At 40.3% G+C, this 18,196-nt stretch overlaps 1 protein-coding gene across 4 annotated transcripts in view; it reads left to right on the top strand.

The window, feature by feature from the left end:
* NR6A1 (nuclear receptor subfamily 6 group A member 1) overlaps nucleotides 1–18,196 on the top strand; it is a 254,770-nt gene that overhangs the window by 32,656 nt on the left and 203,918 nt on the right. For all 4 annotated transcript variants that reach the window (XM_077968050.1, XM_077968051.1, XM_028834859.2 and 1 more), the window contains exon 2: nucleotides 5,245–5,286. In XM_077968050.1, coding sequence (XP_077824176.1) covers nucleotides 5,245–5,286 — 42 coding nt within the window. The remainder of the gene's footprint in view (nucleotides 1–5,244; nucleotides 5,287–18,196) is intronic.

The following is an 18,196-nucleotide window of genomic DNA, read 5'->3' on the forward strand; positions in this document are numbered from 1 at the left end:
TGCCTGGCCCCATGTCCTTTTCAGTATGTATTTATCTTCCTAGTTAAACTGAGGCAAGTGAATATAACCTTTGCAGTAACATTTCAGATGGCCTGTGTGCACACTGACTTGGTGATGTCATCTTAGGAACCAATCTGTTTCTTGTCTGTCTTTTTCTTTTGAAAGCAATTTAAGTCACCAACCAAAGACCCTGGATTTCTCAGAATATTTCCTGATCTGTTTAATATGTTGTGTTCTGTGAGACAGGGGGTTTGGGTATGTTTGTTTATTTATGAAGCTTAAGAGCCTGCTTTCTTTTTATTTTGTTTTGTTTTGAGACAGAGTCTTGCTCTGTTGCCCAGGCTGGAGTGCAGTGGCACGATCTCCGCTCACTGCAACCTCTGCCTTCTGGGTTAAAGTGATTCTCTTGCCTCAGCCTCCTGAGTAGCTGTGACTACAGAAGTGTGCCACCATGCCTGACTAATTTTTGTATTTTTAGTAGAAATGGGGTTTTACTATGTTGGCCAGGCTGTTCTTGAACTCCTGACCTCGTGATCTGCCTACCTCTGTCTCCCAAAGTGCTGGAATTAGAGGCATGAGCCACTGCGCCCTGCCTAATTTTTGTATTTGTAGTAGAGATGGCGTTTCACCATGTTGGTCAGGCTGGTCTTGAACCCCTGACCTCAGGTGATCCACCGCACTCAGTGTCTTTTTTTTTGTTTTTATTTTTGAGAAGGAGTCTTGCTCTATCCCCCAGGCTGGAGTGCAGTGGCATAATCTTGGCTCACTACAACCTCTGCCTCCGTGTTCAAGTGATTTTCCTATCTCAGCCTCCTAAGTAGCTGGGATTACAGGTGTGCACTGCCACGCCAGCCTAATTTTTGGTGTTTTTTTTTTTGGTAGAGATGGGGTTTCACCATTTTTGCCATGCTGGTCTCAAACTCCTGACCTCAAGTGATCCACCCACCTTGGCCTTCCAAAGTGTTGGGATTACAGGTGTGAGCCACGGTGCCCGGCCAAGAGTCTGCTTTCTACTGAACAACTCTGATTGCCTTTGAGTTGAATCTAATTGAAGAAATCCAGTTTAATGTACATTTGGGGTTACATCTAGCAGTGGTTTGGGTTCTAGCTAAGAATCATTTTGCCAGCTAGATGTGGTTGCTGAGAATCAGGGCAAAACTCTGCTTGACAACAGTAGCCAGCTGTGGCCATTTCATTGCCTTGTGGTCAGTAGGTATGTGGTTTGTAGGTAAGATTAACATTGTTCTCCATATATCCTCAAGGCTCCTGCATTAGTGATGATCTGTAAAACCGGAGACAACATATTAGCAGTGGTCTCAGGACTAAGTGGAGGGAATGTAGATGTAATTACTGAATTCTATAATCAGGATCTTTGTGACCCTTGGAGGAATTTTTTTAAGGCAAATATAGAGGCCTTCTTTCTTCAGGAAGTGGCAAACATCTGGAATCACCACATCCAGCAGTTTACAGGCTGAAAATGTAAAAAGTTCAAGAACCACGGCAAGTAACCAAAGTGACATTAGTGATGTTAGGGTTCCATCCCAGGTCTTTGAGGATGATGCCATGAATGGTTTAATAGTAACTCTCCTATAATCTACACTTTGCTTCCATAGACACAGCACTGAATTGGATGGACCCTAGAGATTAGTTAGTAGCAGCTTACATATATAGAGCTCTTACTTTGTCAAGTACTGTGCAAAGCCTTTATATTCACTGTCTCGTTCAGTTATTTTTTGAGACTGGGTCTCACTCTGTTGCCCAGGCCCCGGAGTGTAGTGGCACGATCATGGCTCACTGCAGCCTCGACCTCCTAAGGTCAGGTGATCGTCTACCTCAGCCTCCCAAGTAGGTGGGATTACAGGCATGCACCAGCACACCTGGCTAACTTTTGTATTTTTTTGGTAGAGATAGGGTTTCACCATGTTGTCCAGGCTAGTCTCCAACTCCTGGGCTCAAGTGATCCTCCTGCTTCAGCCTCCCAAAGTGCTGGGATTACAGGCATGCACCACTGTACCTGGTGTCATTTAATTCTTTTGACATCTCTGTAAGGTAGGTGCTGTTGCTGATCCCAATTTACAACAAAGTTAGGGTCAATTCTGCTTGGATCATGTGGCCTTTGAATAGAAGTCTGCAAAGAAAAATCAGAGTGCCATTAACAGAATAAGGGGGGAGTGGTTGCTAGGCAGATAAAAGCAATAGATGTCCATCTTAAATATTTTACTTAGTATTTTATTTGTTTTTGAGTCACCCTCTATTTTTGTTTGATCAGTTACTTGAGTTCACAACAATGGGTACTTTCAGAAGGTACATTAGGCTTTGTTCCTTTTTTGAGACTTCTAGTACAGTCCTTTCATTTAATGTCCAAAGTAGTCTGAGGCACAGAATAGGGAGTGACTTACCTAAAGTCATATAACTAAAGGTGGCTTGAGTTAGAACCTAGGAGAGTTCTAACCTTCCCGTTGTACCAGCCTGCTTTCCTGTACTTTTGTCCTGTTTCTGAGTCAATTTACATGAAATGAAGTTTATTCTCAGTTTCACTTCTGGCACGATGTTCAACATTCAGTCCATGTATAATGAGGAGTTAGTTTCTCATTGCCTGGTGCTATGGTCTGAATGTGTGTGATCCCCCTGAATTCACATATTGAAATCCTAACCTCCAAGGTGATGGTATTAGCATAGGGGCCTTTTGAGAGATGATTGTTCCAGTATAAGAGAGACCCTAAAGAGCTGATTCTACCATGTGAGAACAGTGGTAAAGTACCATCTATGAACCATAAAATGGGCTCTCACTAGACAACAAATATACGAGCACCTTGATCTTGGACTTCACGGCTCCAGAACTGTGAGACTTAGTTTATGGTATTTTATTTTAGCAGTCTGAATATACGAAGACACCTGGCATCTCTCCATGGCTTTTTCATTCCCATTGCCTTTATGTAGAGGGGTTTAAAGCTGGTCTGAGATCAGCCACTTTAAGCAGCTTCTAAATTCTGGTATTTCAGATCCAGTCTCCTCATTTAGGCTTTACACACACTATTCAGACTAGACTTTAGATTTTCTGATTCTATGACTTTCTTCCCTAGACTGTGATCTAGAGGCAGGGTTGTGTGTTCTGTTTAGTTGATCCCGCATTTCAGCACCTTCCATAATGTGTCCACAACTGTTCTGGCCAGAAGCAGCTCTGCAGATGGATAAGGCACAGGCCCTAGCCTTGAAGATCTCACTATGTAGTGGAAGAGGCAGGTATTTAAATTATTCCTTTATTGTTTGGTGAATGCTGGTGAGGCCTCTTCTGTTTTCCATATTTCATTGTTGTGATATTAGAACTGAATCTTAAAAGATGAATTGTTTTACCAAGTGGAGGAGGAGGAGGAATCACAGAAAGGCAAGAAAGAATGCGGCATATTTGATGTGGTCACAACAGCCCAGAATTGCAAAGGACTTTAAAAGTTGTGATGCTTAAGCTGGGCTTTCTCTAATCACAACACTTTGGGAGGCGAAGATGGTCAGCTCACTTGAGGTCAGGAGTTTGAGACCAGCCTGGCCAACAGGATGAAACTCATCTCTACTAAAAATACGAAAATTAGCTGGGCATGGGCAGGTGCCTGTGATCCCAGCTGCTCAGGAGACTGAGGCAGGAGAATCACTTGAACCTAGGAGGCGTGGAGGTTGCAGTGAGCCGAGATCGCATCACTGCGCTCTAGCTGGGTGATAGAGCAAGACTGCATCTCAAACAAAAACAAAGTGTTTAAGCAGTTGGCCTGCTACATGAATCTCATTTCTCCCCCATGACTGCTAGTTTTTGGTTTGGCTTTTGGTCGCCCAGTTTTGACAGAAGTTACTCTCATGCCCCTCTAGTCCTAATTTTGCTCCCTTTTTTTGTTTTATTTTTTGAGACAGGGTCTTACTCTGTCACCCAGGCTGGAGTACAATGGTGCAATCTCGGCTCACTGCAGCCTCCACCTCCCAGGCTCAAAAGATTCTCCTGCCTCAGCCTCCCAATTAGCTGGGATTACAGCCAAGTGCCATCATGCCTGGCTAGTTTTTGTATTTTTAGTAGAGACAGGGTTTCACCCTGTTGGCCAGGCTGGTCTTGAACTCCTGGCCTCAAGTCATCTACTCGTTTCGGCCTCCTAGAGTGCTGGGATTACAGGCATGAGCCACTGCACCCAGCATCAAGATCCATTATTTTTGAATTTACTGGTGAAATACTACAGTTGTTTACTGAACGGCTACTACGTGCTAGGCTTGTGAGAGGTAATGGGGTTAAAGCTGTTAAAACAAGGCAGGTTGGATCCCCGCCCTCATGGAACAGTCTCATTGTGGTCAGACACTGAACAAGTAGTTCCTTGTCGATGAGTGCTATGAGGAAGCAAGCACAGGTGTTAGAGATAATTATAACCAGGGATTTGACCTTGTGTGTGAGACAAGGGTGAAAGAGGCAAGAGAAAACTTTTCTGAGGAAATATTTAAACTGAGGAAGAGTAGAAAGCAAACAGGAGAAAGTATGCAGCCATTCCAGGAAAAACAAAACCTTTCATGAACGATGTATAGAGGACCTACTATGTTTACCATTCCTTGTGCTTGATTTCTCTCTCCAGTGTGATAGTTATACACCAGCTAGACAAATGTAGCTCATACTTTTTGGGTCCGAGCATATGAAATGTGAAGTGTGCTTTGAGAGGTATTTATTCCAACCTGAATAGCATACTTACTAATGGAAAAATTGCTTCTATTTGTTTGTATAGGTAAAATTCTTCAGCATTTGTGAAAAATTTACATGATATTACACTGATATTTGTGTAAGTTAATATTTTATATATTTTGCTTTCTTTCGTGAGAGAATTAGCAGTGTTGAACAGAATTTATGACAGGTATTAAATGAATTGTAATTTTCCTGTGAGTTTTTATTCCAACGGACATTGCCATGATAACTCATAATTACTTGTGCTGTTGTATATTGAGCTCCTACTGTGTGGCAAGGCCTGTGGTAAGCATTTTATTTTGGTAACTTGTTTAATCCTCATTACAATTCTGTGGTAAGTGCTTTTATCTGTTTTTGTATTGAAGGGATGAAATGGAGGCTCAGAGGGATATGTAGTAGCTAAATATTAGAGCTAGGATTGAAACCCAAATTGACTTCTGAGTGTAGATTTCCCCCCCCCACTGTATGATACTTCGTATTTGGAGTCAGCTTGAAGTAACTCACAAATTGTAATTTTTTTCCTATTGTTTTCTCTTTAGGTTTCTGTCAGGATGAATTGGCAGAGCTTGACCCAGGCACTAGTAAGTTCTCAATGTTACCCAATATTCTGTGGTAAGAAAAGGATGTGTGTGTACACTTTTAAGTGAATAACTTAAGGTGTCATTGATAAGCCTTACTTTATTGACTCTCAGATTTTATTTCACTTTAATTTGTAATTATAGGAAGGGCATTCTGTCTTTTCTAGTTATGCTTTCTTCTGATATTATCCAATGGCCAGGATCTATCTGTTTAATGGAAAGTTGGTTTGCTGAAAATTTCTGTTTAATACCAGTCTCCTTGCTTTGTTCTCCATCCCTCTATGAAACCAACAAAAATAAAAATTGTACTTTGAAGCTAGGCGCGGTGGCTGACACCTGTAATCCCAGCACTTTGGGAGGCTGAGGCGGGTGGATCAGGAGTTCGAGACCAGCTTGGCCAACATAGTGAAACCCTGTCTCTACCAAAAATACAAAAATCAGCCGGGCGCGGTGGCGGGTGTCTGTAGTCCCAGCTACTCGGGAGGCTGAGGCTGGAGAATTGCTTGAATCCGGGAAGTGGAGTTGCAGTGAGCCAAGATCATGCCATTGCATTCCAGCCTGGGTGACAAGAGCAAAACTCTACCTCAAAAAAAAAAAAAAAAAAATTATACTTGCACTTATGCACATGGACGACTGTATACTCACAAACACTTCTAAAATATTGATAGTTTTGAAATAATTTCAAAGAAGCGTTTTGTTTAGTTTAGAAATTTTAATTGATAACCTTTGTAGTACAGTTTAATTTTCATTTACAGTCTGATGGTTAAGATATGAGAGTATCATTTCAAGGTCTAATTAAATGATGCTTTTCAGGACTATGTGAGTCTTCATCATAGATAATCATTTGAATTTACAGTTCTCCCTAAATGTGGTGGCATGCACCATTCTGGGACACATACTCATAATGGTTAGAAATAGGACATGGGAGTATCCAGTGTATACAGATACTCCCATGATGTCGGCTCACTGCAACCTCTGACTCCTGGGTTCAAGTGATTCTCCTGCCTCAGCCTCCCGAGTAGCTGGGACTACAAGCATGCACTACCACGCCTGGCTAATTTTTGTGTTTTTAGTAGAGACGGGGTTTCACCATATTGGTCAGGCTGGTCTTGAACTCCTGACCTTGTGATCTGCCTGCCTCGGCCTCCCAAAGTGCTAGGATTACAGGCGTGAACCACCACACCTGGCCATGGTCCTTTCTTAGAAGCATTTTTGAACATTAGGAAGGACATTGAGATGCCCTGTAACCTTTCAGACAACTACACATAAAACATGCTAAATAGTTGATAACTCAGTTTGTTAAGCACTCAGTGTTCTCTCTGCTCCACACCCAGTTCTCTAGGCTCTAGGGATACACAGATAAGTAAGTATAGCTCTTGTCCTTGTATATTATCAGTGTATTAGGAAATATTTGAAAGGACATTTTATAAACCTCTAGTTTAGCACTTAGTACCCAAACGTATTCTCTTTTTCTGCACCTAGTAGCAATTGCAAATGGCTAATGCCCATTTTCTGAGAAAGGTCCTTGATAGTCTCAGAAAAATTATTGTTGAATTCTTCTTTCTGGGTTAAGTAATACCAGCTCATTAAACATTTCTGCATAAAATTCCTAGCTAGATATGGCAATTTATAGACCTCTCTATTCCACGAGAATGAACAGACATTGAGACATAATTTTATACATCAGTATAGAATAGGAGTCACCAAAAAAAAAAAAGACTAAAAAATTGTACTTACTGGCAGGGCGTGATAGCTCATGCCTGAAATTCCAGCACTTTGGGAGGCCAAGGTGGCAGGATCATTTGAACCCAGGATCAGGAGTTTGAGACCAGCCTGGGTAACATAGGGAGCCCCATCTCTACAAAGAAAATTTAAAAATTATCCAGGTGTGGTGGCATGTGCCTGTGGTCCCAGCTACTTGAGAAGGTGAGGTGGGAGGATTGCTTAAGGAGGAGGCTGCAGTTGAGCCATGATCACACCACTGTATTCCAGCCTAGGAGACACAGAGCAAGACCCCATCTCAAAAACAAAAAACAAACCAAAAAATTTGTACTTAGTGTATGTAGGTAATATTCTCAGTAATTCCTATACTGGGAAGTTAATGGTTTTTTAATCTTTGTTTTTGAAGAAATATATAAGGATCTGATTATTCTAAAAATATTTAGGCCGGGCGCGGTGGCTCACGCCTGTAATTCCAGCACTTCGGGAGGCTCAGGCGGGTGGATCACCTGAGGTCAGGAGTTTGAGACCAGCCTGACCAATACGGAGAAACCCCGTCTCTACTGAAAATACAAAATTAGCTGGGCCTGGTGGCACATGTCTGTAATCCCAGCTACTCAGGAGGCTGAGGCAGGAAAATTGCTTGAACCCGGGAAGTGGAGGTTGCGGTGAGCCAAGATTATGCCATTGCACTCCAGCCTGGGCAACAACAGCGAGACTCTGTCTCAAAAAATAATAATAATAATAATAATAATAATAATTAGACAAAATAAAATTTTATCTCAGTTTGTATCAGTTTTGGGGTTCCAATGAGCATGTTCAGCCCTACCAAGTGGTAGGGAGCATCAAGACTGAGATGGGCAGTGTGTGTTGTGTTAAATTGTCTGTGGTTTTTGATACTGCATATTCTGGGGATTCTGACTAGGAAGGAATAACATCTCCTATGTTAATTCCATGTGACTTTTGTTTATTTAATTTAATTTTTTTGAGACAGGGTCTCACTCTTTTGCCCAAGCTGCAGTGCAGTGGCATAGTCATGGCTCACTGCAGCCTTGACCTCATGGGCTCAGGTGATCCTCCCACCTCAGTTTCCTGAGTAGCTGTGACTACATGTACACACCACCATACCTGGCTGATTTTTGTATTTGTTTTTCTCTTTCAAATATTTTTAATTGAAATGATAAAAAAAAGAACAGTGATCATTTTAACCAAACTTTTACTTTACAAATATAAAAATATAATCAAAACTTGTTTCTTTCATACATTTTCTGTAAACATACCAGAAAAGTTCTCAAAGCCAAACTATAAATGATGCTTGTGTAGTATGATGTGAACACAATAACCAAAAATTTAAATTTCTAATTACATGACCTTTCCCTCAACAGAACAGCATAATCAATATATCTTCCCAACTTACCTCTATTTTTATGATACGATCCATCACTAAAATACAAAATACACCTAAACTGACTTAATCTAGACTTATCTAGGTTTTAGTAAGTTTTTTCCCCACAAAAACAAGCTTAATAAATATAATACAAGCTAATGTTAAAATGTGTTTTATGGCTCAAGTTAAATTACAATATTAAGTTTCTCATCATGTATTTGAATAACAAAGGCAAACTGGTTGAAATGAGTCCAGTTTTACCCAAATAATCAGTGATGTATAACAAGTGGAGTAAGTATGAGAAAATCAAATCTTATGCTACAGAAAGCTGACTTATACTACAGTCAACAACCACTAAGCCTTCTTTGGCAATGAAACATACAAAATTGCAAACTCTGAAGCAGTCTTAGTGATTGGCACATACTGTTCCAAACACTATGAACTAGTAAAAACATTAAGTTTGAGGATGAAAAGCTACCCCAAGCATTTTATCTCAAGTGACTGAGTGAGTACTTTATTTTTTGAGGCAGAGTCTCACTCTGTCAGCTAGGCTAGAGTGCAGTGGTGCAATCTTGGCTCACTGCAAACTCCACTTCCCGGGTTCACGCCATTCTCCTGTGTCAGCCTCCCAAAGTAGCTGGGATTATAGGCGCCCGCCACCCCACCCAGCTAATTTTTGTATTTTTTAGTAGAGATGGGGTTTCACCATCTTGTCCAGGCTGGTCTTGAACTCCTGACCTCATGACCCACCTGCGTCAGCCCCCCAAAGTGCTGGGATTACAGGTGTGAGCCACCTTCCCTGGCCGCAAGTACTTTAAAAATGAAGTCATGGCAGGGTGCGGTGGCTCACGCCTGTAATCCCAGCACTTTGGGAGGCCAAGACAGGTGGATCACGAGATCAGGAGGTCAAGACCATCCCAGCTAACATGGTGAAACCCTGTCTCTACTGAAAATAAAAAAATAAAAAATAAAAAAATTTGCCAGGTGTGGTGGCAGGCGCCTGTAGTCCCAGCTACTTTGGAGGCTGAAGCAGGAGAAGGGCGTGAACCCCGGTAGGTGGAGCTTGCAGTGAGCCGAGATCACGCCACTGCACTCCAGCCTGGGCAACAGAGTGAGACTCTGTCTCAAAAAAAAAAAAAAAAAAAAAAAAGTAAATAAAATAAAAAAATAAAAATGAAGTCATTAGGCTGGGCACAGTGGCTCACACCTGTAATCCCAGTACTGTGGGAAGCTGAGGTGGGTAGATCATGAGGTCAGGAGATCGAGACCTTCCTGGCTAACACGGTGAAACTCCGTCTCTACTAAAATACAAAAAATAAGCCAGGCATGGTGGCACGTGCCTGTAGTCCCATCCACTCGGGAGGCTGAGGCAGGAGAATCGCTTGAACCTGGGAGGCGGAGGTTGCAGTGAGCCAAGATCAGGCCACTGCACTCCAGCCTGGGTGACAGAGTGAGACTGTGTCTAAAATAAATAAATAAATAAATAAAGTCATTAAAAAGCCGAGAACGTAAGAGTCACAGTATTTAAGAAAGTGAATTTTAAGCCAATTGCTTGGTGGCCTGCTGAATTTGAAGTAGTTCTATCTCTCACTTGTGATTAAACATGGAAGAAAACAGACTGGCTAATTTGGTTACACTTTGTCCAAATACAATGTTAATTTAATGGAACCCTGAAATATCCAAAATAATAACTGAATGCTAGTTACAAAACAATAATAAAAAGTTTAAAAGTCTTCCATATGTGCTGTTAACAGTACAAATTCAAGTGCAGAATTATTATGCCATTTTAAGTATTATCTACTTTATAAAAAAATCACAGTGGTCTTCATCACATGGCAAAAAAAAAAAAAAAACAAATTTCACTTTTCTCCAAAGGAGTAAGTACATCCTAAATATAACTACAAACAATTGTGTAAAACTATTTGTTATTTTTCCCCCAATCTACTAAACATTTTCCATTGTCATTTAGTAGTTTTACATAGAATATGCACTACACTTGGATTGCTCAGGGAAAATAAGATGACATATATTGTAGTTTTACAATGCAAAAGAGAGCTTTCATTTTAGACAAAAGGACAACATAGGAGGCACTAAAAAATATATGTCTATTAATCAAGAGCCCATTTAAAAATGATTCAGCATTTAATATGTAGATCTGGAATGCACAGTTTCTGGAAGTATAAGAACTTACATATCAAAAGAGCTTAGTGTTAAACTGTGCCCTTACACCCTCTTCTAGTACTGTAGACACCTGCCGGATTTGAATTCCCCTAGTTCTATTATTTCCATCAGAAAACCAAAAACAGATTATTGGGATCCACCTGTAACTGACCAGAGCAAAAAGTTTTTAACACTTCTTGTTTGTGTGTTATGAATTTTCATTCAAAACCAGATCTCTTACATTCCAAGGTTAGTAACCCAGCCATCCTGAATCAAAGGTTTTTCTCAACTAGGCCTTAGTGTATGGATGACTGGCTCACATACTTACTGTATATGGGGAAGAAGTGAAGAATTTCTTGGTCAAAGCCTAAGTTACAAAGAACATGAGTGGCCTCGAATCAGATGACTCTTCAACTCAAACACTCCTTACTGAGAGCACTTTATAAAACAAGCAGAAAGTCTACCTCTCTCCACCCTCCCCCAATTGCAATAGTGAACATCTGAAATGTGGCGGGTGTAGCTTTTCACTCAGAAGCAATCATGGAAGGTGAGCTGAATCAATCCATCTTCATCTCCACTTCCTCCAATCTAAAGATTTTGCTCCCCAATCTAAAGGAATAGCTGAAGGATGCAGCTAATGGATGAGCATAACAGCAAAATACATTACATGAGAAATATGCTAATATAGGCTAGAGGTGCAGGACTTTTAGGGGCAGGAGGGGAAAGGACAATTCACAGAACTAGTGGCTTTTTCAAAGGAAATTAGGGACATTTTTGGTCATGGAGACTGGTGCTCACCTACCACTAAGGACATGCACAGTTACAGTCACTGTTTAACAACCATGTGAGGGTTTGACATGACCCCAACTAAAAAAACTTGAGTGTTTATGAATGTAATTGCTGAGCTATACTTGGCCTGATTTCCTCAAGTATGATATACCTTTGACATCACCCATTATTCAGGAAATTGCCCTGTGATTGGTACCATAAAAATGTAAGAACTAATCAAAAGTTCATTTCTGTTAAAAACCTTTTTTTCCCTTAAGTAGCTACATCTGGCAAGATTCTTTTTTACATTAAGCCTGTAGTCAACAAGTCTGTAATAAGGCATACACGCTATACTTTGATCATTAAATAATGACACAACCAGCAAACTCCTTTGCTCTAATATTTTTTATTCCCTCAAATTTGATCTGAATTTATCAGTATTTTAAAAAGTTTTTAAAATTTGGTATTTTCCTCTTAAGCTGACTAGAGATGAAGTTTTACCACGCTGCCCAGGCTGGTCTTGAACTCCTGGGCTCAAGTGATCCTCCTGCCTTGGTCTTCCAAAGTGCTGGGATTACCATGCCAAGCCCCGCATGACTTTTGAGGATATTAGGGATTTGCTTGTGTTGTATCTTTGGAATTTGGAGGCCCAAATATTGCCCCCCATTCCCCAGATTCCTGATAGGAAAGCCTGCTCACACTCCCTTATTTTGGAACAGGAAATACTTCGTTGCTAATTTCCAGTTGTGCATGGCAGTGGTTGTAGGCAGCAGGTTTGGGACAACAGGTGTCATGTGTGGGAACTAGTTGAGGAAAGACTGACTTTGTCCAATTAAATGACTTGGCTTTTTTTTTTTTTTTTTTTTTTTTTTTTTTTTTAATACTCTTAATGTGATAAAGCAGATGGGCAGCCATGCTCATAATATGGGCAGCTGTTCACACTCTAGCTGCCTTCCTATGATTCCTGGGCTTCCTGGAGTCCAATGTTATGGCACAGGTTCAGGCTAAGTTCATTTCTACAAGAAGTGTCCCTGTACCGTGTCCATTAGCATAAGCTAGGGACAAGGGCAGTCAAAGGTCAAGAGAAGTTCAAAACAGCATAACCTTTCTGTGCTTCTGTTTCCAAATAACCCCTGTCTGCCCTGCTCCCCCAGTTTTTTCCTCGGCCATCGTGTTTACCGTGTAGTTGTAAAACTCAAGAGAACAAGGACCGACTTGATACAAGGGAAGTTAGAGAATAGAAGTCATTGTTGCTTAAAACAGGAGAAATAATTGATTTATGTTTGGGGGCCAATTAGGCTATAAAACAGGAACAGTAAAGGGACCTGTGACTTCAGGACAGCTACTTGCTCTGATTTCTGCCCCATAGACAGGGGGCTTCCCAATAAAGGCTGTCAGCTTTCTAGGCTAAATTATTAATTCCTCTCATGCCTCTCAGGGATTGTAAACAGCACATAATACAGGGAAACAAGTTGATAGTGTTCAGTTACTGGCCAGATAGAGGGTCAAAGGGTAAATAGTTGGATTAGCAACAGCTGTTCTTCCTCTCCAAACTTTTTGTCTCTTATTATCTATTTCAGGAACACTGTTCCTGAATTTTTGGGTCACATATAATGAAGTCCATTTCTCCTCTTGTAACAATCCTACAAGTAATTACATTGAGAGTAAACATTGACCAAAATTGAAAATACTTATTCTAATTCAGTTTCTAAAGTTGAAGATTGAATTTTTTTTTTTTTTTTTTTTTTGGTTATGTGCTATGTTGTCTGATATTCAAAGGATATAATCCCAAGGAAAGTACCTGCTTGAAGTCAGACATATTAGACATATTAGCTGGTTGAGGATCTTGGTATAGCTTGATTAAAAGAAAAAAACATTGTTTTTGTTTAAACTGGTAGTAGAATAATGTATGTTCACTATGGAAAACACTAAAAGAAAATAGAAGCATCTCTAATCCCACCACCTAGAAATAACCATTGCTTCACGTTTGAGAGTATGTCCTTCCAGGTTGTGTCCGAGCTCATCTTTACCTAATTAGGAATCTATATATACTATATATGCAATTTTTGTGTTCTGTTTGTTTTCCCCCACTCTGTATTACATTGGGAACATTGTCCCAAGTCGTGAAATGATTTGTGAAAAATATTTTCACAAATATTTTTAATGGAAGGATATTTCATTAAATAAGTAAATAGCTTTATCATGATTTATTTAACCATCCTGCTATTGTTGAGCATTTAGATTTTCAGTTTTTTCTGCATCATAAATAATGCCACAGAGAACACGTTTGTGTATACATGTTTGCGTTTAAAATGAGTGCTTTAGTTTTTTTATGAAGCCAAATGTGTTCTCATAATTAAGAGCATAGACTCTGGCTCAAGATTGCTTGGGTTCAACTTGGCTTCACTGTAATCTTGGTTAAATTACTTAAACTCTCTGCCTTCCTTTTCTCATCTATGAAATGAGGACAGTAAAATGTATTTCTATTTTATTGGGTTGCTGTGAGGATTAAGTGAAGTGTAATGTATTTAAAGTTCAGAATAGTGCTTGACAAATGGTAAATACTATTAAGTGTATGCTGTTCTAGGCTATGTAGTACAATGTTGAAATTCTCAGTCTTTCTGCACTAATGGGCTGTTGAAACTGTGTTTTATTCAACTAAGCTAGCCTGTGTTTCTTTTTTTTTTTTTTTTTTTTTTTTTTTTTTTTTTGAGACAGAGTCTCACGCTGTCGCCCAGGCTGGAGTGCAGTGGCGCGATCTCGGCTCACTGCAAGCTCCGCCTCCCGGGTTCCCGCCATTCTCCTGCCTCAGCCTCCTGAGTAGCTGGGACTACAGGCGCCCGCCACCGCGCCCGGCTAATTTTTTGTATTTTTAGTAGAGACGGGGTTTCACTGTGGTCTCGATCTCCTGACCTTGTGATCCGCCCGCCTCGGCCTCCCAAAGTGCTGGGCTTACTAGCCTGTGTTTTCTTAATGACACAAAGGTGTTAGCAGGTATAAGTTACTACGTCAAGTAAATAGTTCAGATGAGATTGGGCTTGTTCAGAGTGTATGACCATAGACTCCAATTAAATAGTTCAGTCACAGGAATAGAAGAGCTCATATGCTGCTGACTATTTGGTCGGGACTTCTTTACCATCTGGGTGACTGTTAGGGTATTTTGGTCCTTTCCCCCAGCCAATTGCAGGTAATTCTCCCAAATGACCATCTGCCAACACATTTAACTTCTCAGGAGACTAAACAAGTTAACCTTCTGCTTATTTAAAACAGATAACTCGAATTATACACTTTCTTTTTGGTCAATAGCAAGGTCTTATAGAAAGCATACTGAATAAAAAGTTTGTAAAATTTAAAATCTGCCTATTACCATGGATTCCTGTTTACTCAGACTTTAAAAAATAAAGTATATTCTAATGATCAGGGATCTATATAAATGATATATATATATATATATATATAATGTGTATAATAAATAGTATGTATTAATATACAGTATATGGCACTATATGTAATATAGTGTGTATGTATATATATTTTTATGAGTATTTTAAAAGAGACTTGAAAGTTAAGTGCTGGGTGCAGTGGGTCATACCTGTAATCCTAGCACTTTGGCAGGCCGAGGTGGACAGATTATTTTGAGCCTAGGATTCGAGACCAGCCTGGGCAACATGATGAAACCCTGACTCTAGGCGTGTACCCATAGTCCCAGTTACTTGGGAGGCTGAGGTGGGAGGATCACCTGAGGCCCTGGAGGTTGAGGCTGCAGTGAACTGAGAGATTGCACCACTGCATTCTAGTGTGGGTGTCAGGAGTGAGACCCTGTCTCAGAAAAAAAGTAAGTTAAATTAATTTTTGGTATATCTTGCCATATTGGTAGATGCCCACCAAGGAGAGTTCTACGTGTGTTGGTGGGATGAACAGGCAAGATGAAAAAAGCAAGATAAAAAGTAGGCAAGATAAAAAGAAAGCCCGACACCACGAACTTGCTCTGGCTTTGCATTCAACTATCATGTGTCTTGGGATCCCAAAGATATTTTTTTTGTGGATTCTTCCAGCTACAAAAGAGAAATGTATATCTCAGCTAGTGTACCCTAAAATTCCAGTATTCTGTCCCATATCCTAATGGATTTATTCCTAGTTGTCAAACTATGTGTCACAATTTTTGGTCTCAGAAAGTAGTTCATATAAGCCCAGATGTTGTCTACTGAGAGTGAACTTAAGACTGTTACAGATGAAGGAAACAAAGGAAATTACCATTCACTGGGTATTCCTTACGTGCCAGGCACTTTGCATATGTTCAGTAAGTGTGAGAAGGATTATAGCATAGAAAATATCTGATTTTAAGTTTGGCTTGATAATACCTAATTCATTTAACACAGTTATTGTTCTTTTCTCCCTCCCTACTTTGGGTGCCACCTGAGACATAGTTCCTGCCCAGAAAGGACTCTGGTTTAATCAGGAAGGCAGACACAAAATATGATGTGACTTTTACCACATAATAGTAAGGATACCTAATATTTGCTGTGCACAGAATGTTTCACATGCATTTTTTATTAAGCATTCATAAGACTTGTTTAAAAAGATACAATCCCCATCTTACAGATGAGAACTATGAGGCCTGAGGAGATTAAATTATTCACCCCAAGGTACCTAGTGAAGTATCTGAGACTTCAGAGCCCCTGCTTTATTAAATAATTAATTTCTATCCTGTCTCTAGCTCTCTGGATAGTGACAAATCTCAAATGCTAATGGTGGAAGGCTAAGGCAGTGTAATGATTTATAACATATATAATCTTTTGTGTAAAAGAATGAAGACTATTTTTGAAGTGTCATCTGAGCCTCTTCTGCATGTATTAGGGTGGTTTTGGACACAAAGTAGAATGATTCATTGTGGAATAGGTTCCTGAGATGTCTGCTGTGGCTCAGATTCAGGATTATTCCACTATTTTTCAAGTAAGTTCTTGAAACATAGTTCACAAATCTCCCTTGTTTTCTCCCTTTATGTCCCTTTTTCTCTACAACATTGTTAGTGATTTTGCTATGTTACATTCATAATAGTTCCGAGTGCCTGCTTCCAGAGCTTCAGTTGATTCTGTGGCATTGCTGCTAGATCAGGCCTTCTGAATGTGGCCTTTTGCTGAGGAGTTCCCTTCTGATAAGGATTCTTTTGATCAGGGTAGGAGTGGTATGAGATCCAGAGTTTAGGCTGAACTCTCATCCCCTTGACCTCTGCCCCTATTTGAGTTTATACTGACTTGGTAGCAACTCCCTATGGAGCCAAGAGTTTAGCACTTGTTTACAATTGATGAAAAGATAGTTGCATTCAAAGGCGGTTGTTGGGTCCTTGGATAGTCATGGATGTCTGCCACTATCTCTGGTGGGTGAAGGGATTGCTTGAATATCTAAATCTGGAGATTTTAATGAATGACTGAGAAGAAATGAGAAGAAGTTCTGAGGCTAGTTAGGTTCTGCAATTTTTCTTTCCATGGGAGCAGTATTGCAGTAACATTTTCAGATGAGACAAAGACTTTTAATAAACATTTGTTTTATTAAAAAAAAAAGGCTGAAAGAGATTGCTTAAATTCAGTACTTGATAACAAGGGAGTACATGGGAATTCTTCTCTTCCTTTTTTGATCTCTTGCCAAAGAGAAAACTTTCTGTGTTAGGCAAACGTATCAGTAATGGGGGGGGATACCCTAGATTAAAGCCACCCTCTTCAAAGTTGTACATAGTTTTACAAATTAACATTTTTTTCTAAATAGCTCATGTATTCTAAACATGCTGAGACTATAACAACTCAGTTCTAAATGAGGCCCTTTCTGGGTACTCTTTGGTCAACCAGGACCACTCTTTGCTTCTTTACCCGAAGTTACTTTGTTTTTGTTTTATTTTGGTCCAGTATTTGTCATAGATATGATCTGAAAGAAAAGATAAGCCTCTCTCTTTGAAGAGAGCTGACAGTCACTGTGAACCAAAATTGTATGTGCTTTGTTGGTAAGCATAAGAAAATCAAAACTGCAGAGTAAGATTCAAAGTGAAAATACAGTGTTAAAGATCTTTTTCATTTGTTAGTACAAAATTCCATGTCCTAAGTGTGGTCTGCCCTATAGATGTATTTTGTTGACTTCCAGGATGTTTAAATAAAATCATGTTAGTTGTCAACATTTAAAATGTTCAAGATGGCTGGGCGTGGTGGCTCACGCCTGTAATCCCAGTACTTTGGGAGGCTGAGGTGGGTGGATCACCTGAGGTCAGGAGTTCGAGACCAGCCTGGCCAACATGGTGAAACGCCATCTCTAGTAAAAATACTAAATTACCTGGGTGTGGTGGCGCATGCTTGTAATCCCAGCTACTTAGGAGGCTGATAGAGGCAGGAGAATTGCTTGAACCTGGGAGGTGGAGGCCACAGTGAGCCGAGATTGCATCATTGCACTCCAGCCTGGGCGACAAGAGCAAAACTCCATTTCAAAAAAAAACCCAAAAACATGCAAGAGTTTCAAAAAACTTTGGATTTCTGGCTTTCTTGATAAATTGTAATATCTAACATTGAGCTCAGAGTTTTATATGGCATCTGTTGGCTGGAACAGAGTAGTGGCTGCCTTCTTTATATGGATTGATTGATTGGACACATGGTCTTGCTTTGTCACCCAGGCTGGAGTGTAGTAGCGCTATCATGGCTCACTGCAGCCTTGACCTCCTGGACTCAAGCAATTCTTCCCACCTCAGTCTCTTGAGTAGCTGAGACTATAGGCACACACTACCGCGGTGGGCTAATTTTTGTGTTTTTTGTAGAGATGGGGTTTCACCATGTTGCTTAGGCTGGTCTCCAACTCCTGGGCTCAAGCAGTCTGGGCACCTCGGCTTCCCAGAGTGCTGAG

This window comes from Macaca mulatta, chromosome 15, assembly GCF_049350105.2.
Source record: "Macaca mulatta isolate MMU2019108-1 chromosome 15, T2T-MMU8v2.0, whole genome shotgun sequence".
In the NCBI taxonomy this organism is placed as follows: domain Eukaryota; kingdom Metazoa; phylum Chordata; class Mammalia; order Primates; family Cercopithecidae; genus Macaca; species Macaca mulatta.